Source organism: Chrysochloris asiatica, unplaced genomic scaffold, assembly GCF_000296735.1.
Source record: "Chrysochloris asiatica unplaced genomic scaffold, ChrAsi1.0 scaffold00110, whole genome shotgun sequence".
Taxonomy (NCBI): domain Eukaryota; kingdom Metazoa; phylum Chordata; class Mammalia; order Afrosoricida; family Chrysochloridae; genus Chrysochloris; species Chrysochloris asiatica.
This window is the reverse complement of record NW_006408628.1, coordinates 4,845,246-4,855,182: the sequence shown is the minus strand read 5'-3', so window position 1 is coordinate 4,855,182 and position 9,937 is coordinate 4,845,246. Positions and strand designations below refer to the sequence as shown.

Below are 9,937 nucleotides of genomic sequence, written 5' to 3'. Positions count from 1 at the left end.
ACATCAGGTGCCCTGGGGCTCTTGGTAAATGTCAGATGCTGTTGCTTGTGGTGGGTGGTGGAGTCAAGTATACAAAAAGGGAAGCTTGCTGGTTTCCTGCAAATGATGTCTGGAACAGGAAATGGGAAATGAGCCTGCAACAATGTGGTCTCAGCTACCTAGAAGCTGAAGCTGGGAAGTTTGAAGAGTTGTCATTCCTCTTAAAGGTCCAGTTTCTCAAAAACAGGGAAATCATGAGGGTTTCCAACTTCTGGGAAGATGAGTACTATGAAAAACTATAGTTTAATAATCTTCAGGAAAAGAATAAATAGAATGTTCACATCAGGTAAAAAGGAAAAATGAAGTAGCATGGCATGTTCTAATAAGGATAGCTATCCAGGACATCTGAGGGAACTTCAAAAAGTTTGTAGAAAATGAAATGAAAGGATAATGGTTAAAATAAAACAAACGTCACCATCCACAACATACCCAATGATGCGGTTTCTATATACATCACCATTCTTCCTCATGACGACACTGTGTATGTCAAAGCAGCACTGTGCTCCACAGGGTTCTCCGTAGTTGATTTTCAAAAGCAGATGGCCAGGTCTTTCTTCCATGGTGCCTGTGAGGGGGACTCAAACTTCCAACCATTCAGTTAGCAGCTGAATGTGTTAACTGTTTGGATCACCCCAAAACACAACCAAACCAAACCAAAACCAAAACCCGAAACCTGTTAATGGAGTTGATTCTGACTCACAGTGACCTTCTAGGAAAGAGGAGAACTGCCCCTAAGGGTTTCCAAGGCTGTAAACTAAGCACAAAGTCGGCAGGTCACACTCACCAGCCACTTCTCAGAAAATTCCTGCAGGGTTGCTGTGAGTTAGAACTGACTCCACAGCACCTAACAACAACAACAATAGCAATCTTTACAAAAGCAGGCGTCACCTCTTTCTCCCATGGAGTAACTGGTGCGTTTGGACTGGTAACCTTTTGGTTAGTTTTAACCATTGTAGCATCAGGGTTCCTTTGCACTACTCAGCCACTCCTGTTACCCTAAAAAGGCAGATACTTGTATGTCTGGGTCTAGAAAAGGGTTTGGATCGTGTTGACAATAATGTTACCTTGGGGAGAGTAGAAAGTAGATGAGGATTGGGGAGAGTTGTGATAGGAAACTTTAAACCTAACTGTGACATTTCAGGGTTTTAGAAGAATGTATTTCTTTTAGACATTTTAAACTAAAATTTATTTTAAAAGAAAAATATTAATAATTGCTATACTAGGCAAATAATAGGACAGGATCCTTAGTAACAAAGGACATTAATCTCTGACCAAGTTTGTTAAACAGACACTGTTCTTTGGCTTCCTAGAAATAATCCCATTTGAAATAGATCACATAAAAGATCCACACACATTGTAGAGATACAAATGTGAAAAGAAATATTCTCATATCGGATCTGACATTTTGCCCAATTGTTGTTATTAAGTGCTGTCAAGTTGGTACCGACTCATAGGATTCCCAGGGAACAGCTGGTGGGTTTGAACTGCTGACCTTGTGGCTTGCAGTCCAGTGCTGACCCTATGTCACCACATCGGTTAATAGTCTTGAATTCTTACATTTCTGCAGTTCTTTTATGGTTTCAGATGATCTCATTTTAAATCTCACAAACTGCCTAGCACCCTCCTCTCCAGCACCCCAGGACTCTGTCCTCTTTCAGAAACGTTCTCTCTTCTCTGGAGTTTTCACAGAGCCTTTACTCTGTCTGAAATACTCTCTCCTGGTCCTCTCATATCATGGGCAACCTTGCTTAACTCCTCCAAGCCTTTGCTTAAATGTTACTTTATCAAAGGTCTTCTCTAACTGACCCATTCAACACTGCAGACACTCCCCTAGTCCCTGCCCCCATGACTCCCTGGTACTTCCCATCTCCTTTCTGATATATTTTTTCTAGAGTAAGGAGTCCTCGTAGCATAGTGGATTATGAGCTGGGCTGCTATCAGCAATGTCAGCAGATTGAAACTACCAACTGCTCTGTGAGAAAAAGATGAGGCTTTTCTGCTTCTGTAAAAAGGAGCTCTGGTAGCGTAGTGGTTACGAATCGGGTTGTGAACCGCAGGGTCAGCAGTTCGAAACTACCAGCTGTTCCATGGGAGAAAGATAAGGCTTTCTGCTCCTGTAAAGATTTGCAGCCTCAGAAACCCTGTGCACGGTCGCTATGAGTCGAAAAAGACTCCACGGCACACAACAACAAAAGATTTACAGCCTTGGAAGCCCTATACAGGGCCACTATGAGTTAGGACTTCCTTCAGCACCAGGCTAAGAAACAAAGACAAAGACTGGATAAAGACGAAAGAGGAAAGCTATACTTTGGTTGATCAAGCAAGGGGCAAGCTGGGATCAGAGTCACCAAGGCAAGTTTCTGAACAAAGGGGAGTTACAACTTTAGATATGTAAATCAAGTAGATCAAGGGGATTATAAATATGTAATAGATTTCTGAGACATGATTATGAATATGGATTAGGACAGGATTATGAATTTTAGAAAGGGAGTGGCTGTTGTTCAAGTTAATTTGGTAAAGTCTTTTCAGCAACTTTTGTTTCTTGACCAAAGTTCAGGTTGTGATTGTTTTTTCTGAGTACACCAATGGTTCAGATCTGGTAGAAACTGGTATTTGTTTTCTGTGGTGGAGCACTTACCTCAAAGGGAGCAGGATTCCAGAAAGACAAGATAATTACAGATTGTAAATGGGATATATTGTTTTAGCATTCTGTTGCAATATCTGCTGTGAGGTAGGGGCAGGGTCCTTTAAGTAAGTGATAGAATTTACAGGTTTATAAGGCCAAGCAAACTTGTGGGGGTTTCATATCAATGACCTTCTAATGAACTAAATAAAAGGAGCTCCAGTTGTGAAGTGCCATCAAGTCAGTTCCAACCCATAGTGTCCCTGTATAGGGTTTCTGAGAACCAACTGGTGAAATTGAACCATCAACCTTGTGGTTCAAACTGACTTTGCAGTCGAGGACATTAACCCACAGTGCCACCCCAGGGCTCCAGTAATAAAAGGAGCTCTGGTGGTGGTGGTTATGTGCCGTGGAGTCGGTTCCAACTCAGAGAGACCCTGTGCAGGGTTTCCGAGGTTGTAAATCTTTACGGGAGCAGAAAGCCAAATCTTTCTCTTGCGGAACAGCTAGTAGTTTTGAACTGCTGACCTTGTGGTTCTCAACCCGATTCATAACCACTATGTAACCAGAGCTCCTTTAGGCAGTGTATTATGAGATCAGCTGCTAACCACAAGGTCAGCAGTTCAAATCTACCAGCCAATTCCTGGGACAAAGATGAGACTTTCTGCTCCCATAAAACTTACAGCCTTGGAAACCCTAATCAGGGTCTTTATGAATCAGAACCAACTCTATGGTACATAGCCACCACCACTACCGCCACCATACTAAATAATTTATTGATTAGTTTATTATCAAACTCCTCTCACTAGAATGTTTGCTCCATGAGAAGAGGGATTTTTTTTTTCAATGTTTTATTGTGAGTTATGTGATAGTTTATATGGGAGAACATTAGTTTTATATTCATCCTATTATATATTGTTTCATTGCCATGGTTACAATCCCCTCCATGCATCATCAACTAACCTGCAAGCCTGCCCCCGGTCATCAGCACACAGCCCCTCTCCATCTCTGGGTCTAAAGTCCCCAGCTGCTCCATCTCTCCACATCATCGTCTCTGCCTTGATCTCTGGCATCACTGCTTCTCTGGGTATGGTCCCGCTCGCCACTCTTCTCTCTTGATGGTCCCAGGGGCCTCCACTCCTAGACTGAAAAGTTAATTACTCCCCTCCTTGCTACAAAATGTCTACCTTTACATTTCCAACCCTCACAATCAGTCCTGATAACAATTATTCACTATTGTATCACAAGAGACCTATCTGCATTTCCTTTCATCAGCCCCGCCTAGACAGATTGGATATTACTCAGTGGAGATTCTACCTTCCTCCACACCCTCTGGATCTAGGTTCCCTCTTGAAAGCTTGTAAGCCAGTCACTTCTTGCCTTTTTTGCCCCCCCCCCCCCACACACACACACTTTGGGTAGCCAATGTCCAAGTTGCCCATCCCTGTCTACTCTGTGTATGGAGGGGGTGGGAATGATCCTTGCTGTAAAGATTTGTTCCCTCTTTTGAGCTACTGCATCCATAGGTGTAGGTCAAGTTCATCAAATTGTATCAGATTACTCTTGTTTTCCTCTTCTTTCTTCTTCTGGTTGAGCTCTGATCATCCATTCATTGAAGCCTGGTCACGTGGGTATTATCTGCAAGTGTGGGTGTTCTTGTGCATATGCCCTCTCTTATCAGATGGATGTTCTACTCTCCACTCTAGTCTTCCACTCTAGTCCTCTGTGGCTATGTCACTGACTCTGGGCCCAAAAGTCCCCAGGTCTTGCCACACTGTTGGCCAACCAGGTCTCTACCCGGGTTTGCTCTGGTAGCGTAGTGGTTACGAATCGGGCTGCGAACCGGAATGTCAGCAGTTCGAAACTACCAGCTGCTCCGCGGGAGAAAGATGAGGCGATCTGCTCCCGTAAAGATTTACAGCCTCGGAAACCCTATTCAGGGTCGCTATGAGTTGGAACTGACTCCATGGTACATAACAACATTGAACATTGTAGGGCTTAGCTCGCAGCTTCATTGCTGTTTTTCTCTTACTTCCCCTTATCGGTGATGAACGTGGTCACCAATCAGCGTGTGTATTCCCACTGAGTCTTAGTCTTGGAAGGGGGTTTGCTCTTAGGGGACCTGACCACTTCCCTTGATGCCTCCTGGGCAAGTAACTTGCTTGTTCTTGTAGTAATTAGTCGGTCTCTCTATATTGTTTTGTATCTTTCTTGTTGCTCTTTCTTTCAAGAAGTATCTTCTGTTCTTCTAGCTGCTCCAGGCTGGTCTGCCTGTCCTTTCAAGTGGAAATTTCCCACCTCTGAAGATTCTGGATGCTGTACAGGATTCCACCTATAGTCTTATGTAATGCAGAGGCTCCGCAGGAAGCCTCCTTCATTGGGCACATTGTAGCCCCATTTTAGGTATTCCAATCAGTTATAGGCAGAAGATAGACTTATGAGCTTTCTATGGTGATATTTCTGGCTATTTCTTTCTCTCCTCCTCCAGTGTCTACTTTATAATGGTATGCCGGGGAATCCAAGATTCAAAAGACAGTCAAGCAGCTTAACATTATTTCCCCCCTTGAGAAGAGGGATTTTTGTTTTCTTCACTGCTGTATCCCCAGCTTATAGAACATTCCTGGAACAAAACAGACAATACATATATTCTGATTAAGTCAAACTGGAAAAGATCAAAAGTTAGACTGCAACATGTATTGGTGAGGAGGTTGTTATTAAGTGCTGTCGAGTCAGTTCAGAATCATAGTGACCCTGTATAGTGTTTTTGAGGAACATTTGGTGAGCTTGAACTGGTGAGCTTGAACTGCTAACCTTGCGGTTCAAATCAAACTTGAGGTCGAGTGCTTATCCTATGGTGCCAAATCAGGACTCCTTCATAGGCTGGTTGTTGTTGTTGTTTAGTACAGTCAAGTCAGTTCTGACCCACAGAGACCCTGTATAGGGTTTCCGAGGAGTGCCTGGTGAGCCTGAACCGCCAACTTTGAGCTCAAACTGAACTTGCAGTCCAGCACATTAACCCACAGTGCCACACCAGGACTCATAGGTTATAGGTCCTTGTTGTTGTGTGCCGCTGAGTCAGTTCCAACCCATAGTGATCCTGTGTTGGGTTTCTGAGGAGTGGCTGGTGGGCTTGAACCACTGATTTTTCAGTTCAAACTGACCTTGCAGTCTAGCTCATTATCCTGTGGTGCCTGTGAAATGCAAAATGTAAATTGGGATTATCTCTTTGGAGAGCAACTGTCAGCTGCTAACTTCATGGTTGGCAGTTCAAACCCACCCAGTAACTCTACAAAAGATAGGCTGGTGAACTGCTTCCATAAAGATTGCTGTTATTGTTGTGAAGTGCTGTCGAGTCCGTTCCGACCCATAGCAACCCTATATAGGGTGTCCGAAGAGCAGCTGGTGAGCTTGAACCGCTGACCTTGCAGTTCAAATGGCTTTTCAGTCTGGTGCATTAACCCACAATGCCACATCTCATAAAGATTACAGCTATGTAAAGACTCTGTGGACAGTTCTACTCTGTAACACAAGGGGTTGCTGTGAGTTTGGGGCTGACCTGCTGGCAGCTACCAATCACAACAATACAAAATGTAACGGCATTTTACATATGGCCCATCACTTACATTTTCAAACATGCCTCCAATAGATAGATTTGGTGATGTGTCTAAGTACAGAGACTGACGGGGATGTTTCAGTATCAAGAGGCTGAAAGTAATTTAAATGTTCCTTAGTAGTGGAGTTGTCTAAAAGGAGCCCCAGCAGTGTAGTGGGTTATGAGTTGGGCTGGTAACCACAGGTTAGCAGTTAGAATCTACTAGTCACTGTGTGGGAGAAAGATGAGACTTTCTGGTCTTGTCAAGATTTACAGCCTTGGAAACCCTATACAGGGTTGCTATGAGTTGGAACTGACCCCATGACACACAAGGCGCTCATAGCGTAGTGGTTATGAGTTGGGCTGCTAACCTCAAAGTCAGCAGCTTGAAACTACCAGCTATTTTGTGAAGAAAGATGAGGCTTTCTATTCTAATAAAGATGTACAGTCTTGGAAACCCTATGCAGGGCACTATGAGTTGGAACAGACTCCACGGCACACCACCACCACCAAGGAGCTCTGATAGGGTAGTGGATTACGAATTGGGCTGCTAACTACAAGGTCAGGTCAGCAGTTAGAATCTCCCAGCCTCTCTGAGGGAGAGGTTTTCTGCTCCCATCAAGATTTACAATCGGAGAAGCCCTATAAAGGGTTGTTATGAGTCGGAACCCACTCCAAGGGAAAAACCACCACTAACACCAGTAAAGGTTTGGTTAAATAATCTCCACTCATAAGCATGCACCACTGACTAGGCAAATATGGCTAACCAGCTGAGGTGAAAGGCCTCAGCTTCTAATGCAAACCTTGGGCATTCAAGTCCACAGATGTGCATTGGAAGAAAGGCCTGGGAGCTCCTTATGAAAAAGCAGTCATTGAGAATCTTCTGGAACAGTTTCACTCTGACGCACAGGGTCACCAAGAGTCTAAAATCCCATGTAACTCCACAGGAAATATAACTGGCCGCTAGAACAGAGGATGGTATACACGTGCTAAGTAAAAGGAGCTCTGGTAGCGTAGTGGTTACGAATTGGGCTGCTAACCTCAGGGTCAGCAGTTCGAAACTACCAGCTGTTCCGTGGGAGAAAGATGAGGCTTTCTGCTCCTGTAAAGATTTACAGCGTCGGAAACCCTGTACAGGGTCGCTATGAGTCAGAACCGACTCCACGGCACATAACAACAACAAGTAAAATAAGGCAATTTGTTTTTAAAGTTTGTGAGAAAAATTCATTATCTTTTGTTTATCCACGAATTTTTTGAAGTCCCCGGGTACCTCTGGTAAATCACAAGAAACTAATAATGGTTGACTTTTTGAGGGCTTTATTCAAAGACTTTGTTATTGTTGTGAAGTGTCCTGGAGTCAGTTTCGACTCATGGAGACTCTGTATAGTTTCTGAGGGCGACTGGTGAGGTTGAACTGCTGACCTTATCGTTCAAACCGACCTTTCAGTCCAGTGCTTACCCTATTGCTCCACACCAGGACTCCATTTAAGGACTAGGAGGATTGAAAAAAAAAAGTGTTTTTTTTGTTTTTAAACTTTATAAATATATTACTTAAAAAAAAAACACCAAACCAACCCACTATACTAAATCAATCCATACTCTGGTTAATTTTTGTATTCAGTAGGACAGAAAAATACAATCCAAACTCTGCTTTGAAGTTTTGGAGAGTGGGGGGGAGGGAAGAGGACTTTTAGTTCCTGGGGAAGGAAGCCAATAAAATGTATGAATAGATTCAGTCCAACCTCGTGCTCTGTGACTCCAGGGCTTTCCCCATCTCCGCCTCTGCTTCCTAGCCATGCCCGGCCAGTCTGAGCTCACGGATTTCACCCTCAGCCTGGAGTCCCTGCTTCCTCCTTAGAGGGCAGCAGCGGAGCGTCCCGGAAACGCATGCGCCCCAATTTGCGCCCGGGGAATTAAAAAGAGAGAGCAAAAACTCCAACAAAACAAACGCCCCAAACAAAACCTAAGTGCCAAAAGGCGCGCAGCCCTGCAGACCCCGGGCCTGGAGGCGCCTCCACCCTCTTCCAGTCCCCTACCGCGACGTGATGCGCAGGGGCCGGCCCACGACGCCTGGGTCGAGACTGTTCCGGTACTTGGACGCTAACCCGGTGCCAGTGCTGGAGCTACGATCGTTCGCCGCGGCGACTTTTTCCGAGTATCCCTTTTGCAGCAACGGGGGACCTCGCTCTCCATGGGTCTGAGGAACTGGCTGAGGACCGTGTGCTGCTGCTGCCCGTGTTGTAAGTGTCTGGAGGAGCCCGCCCTGCCCGAGAAGGAGCCCTTGGTCAGGTGAGTGCGCAGGCCGGGATCCTGGGTTACCTGTCTGCAGCCTGGAGGTGCGGTGTGGGGATACCTGTGTGCATCTTCCAGTTGGGGTGGTGATTTAAGGCCACACTTAAGCGCAAATCAGGCCCCCCTGAGTTCTTTACAGGACACCCTGTTCTTTGAGTTTATTTCTCTTCTTTGAATAATATTTTTGCCCCAAAGCAGAAGTCCTCGGAGGCATCTGAGACTCAACTGTCTGCTTGTGAAAAGTACTAAGAATTTGGGTGTATTATTTGGGCGAGGAAGGTACCGGGGAGAATTTCCTATAGGGCTTTGATTAAATCCAACTGTGATTATATACTTGCTAGGTATAGTTCTGTGAAAATATAAATATTCACTGTGAATTTTTATTTCCCTCTGCAAAGACAGTGGATACTTTGCTATTTAGTATATTGCCAAAAGAAGAAAAGTTAAGTGACTGAGCACAAGATAACATTTTTCACATTATATATATATGTGTATATATATATATATATTATCAAGAGACTGTCTTTTCTTTAGGATGTTGTTGAATCATCATTACAGGTTAAACTGGGGTCTGAGGAAATTTAATACTCATTAGCCGTGACTTTATGATAAGCTCTCAGGAAGCACAGTTTGATTTAGGGCTGTGATTTTATGCAATTATTTTATATGTTGATGTTGCTGGAATTAGGATTTCACTAGGTCATACCTTGAAAGTAGATATGGTGTAACAGAGTAATTATAATGAAATTTATTGGTGTTGTTGTTAAGTGCCTTCAGTAGGTTCCGAATCATAGTGACCCTGTATAGAGTTTCTGAGGAGTAGCTTGTGGGTTTGAACTGCCAACCTTGTAGTTCGATATCCAGTGCTGATCCTATAGTGTCACATCAGGAGTTGTTAAGTGCCGTCAAGTCAGTTCAGACTCATAGCCACCCTGTATAGGGTTTCCGAGGATCAGCTGGTTGGTTTGAACAGTTGACCTTGTGTTTCTCAGTCCAGTGCCGAGTCTATAGTGCCATACCAGAAGTCCTCACAACCAGTATGTAAGGCTGAATGAACTCCAGGGGTGTGTAAGCAAATTATTCAAGCTTTTTTTTTTTTTTTTTTTTCCGAAGAGTACAACAACAATACAAAGCTTAAAAGAACGGGAGAGCGTTTCTGATTATATCAAGTCCTAACACTTGACTTTTGAGATCTTACATAAGTCCTCCCTGCCTGTCTAGTCTTATTTTCTAGTACATTAGATAATGGTCACTCCTTGATTTAATCACACAGGTACCCGGTCTGCTCTGAAAACAATCCACTCGTCTTATTCCCTTCTTCCCTTCCAGTTTGTCTTGTGTGTTGCTCTGAATCCTTCCCAAATGCTATTCTTCCAGGCCCTCCCCCCCCC

General features: G+C 44.1%; 1 protein-coding gene across 1 annotated transcript in view; it reads left to right on the top strand.

Annotated features, from left to right (window-relative positions):
• Positions 1 to 8,445: 8,445 nt before the first annotated feature.
• MREG (melanoregulin) overlaps positions 8,446 to 9,937 on the top strand; it is a 98,331-nt gene continuing 96,839 nt past the window's right edge. The window contains exon 1 of the mRNA XM_006867793.1: positions 8,446 to 8,543. Coding sequence (XP_006867855.1) covers positions 8,446 to 8,543 — 98 coding nt within the window. The remainder of the gene's footprint in view (positions 8,544 to 9,937) is intronic.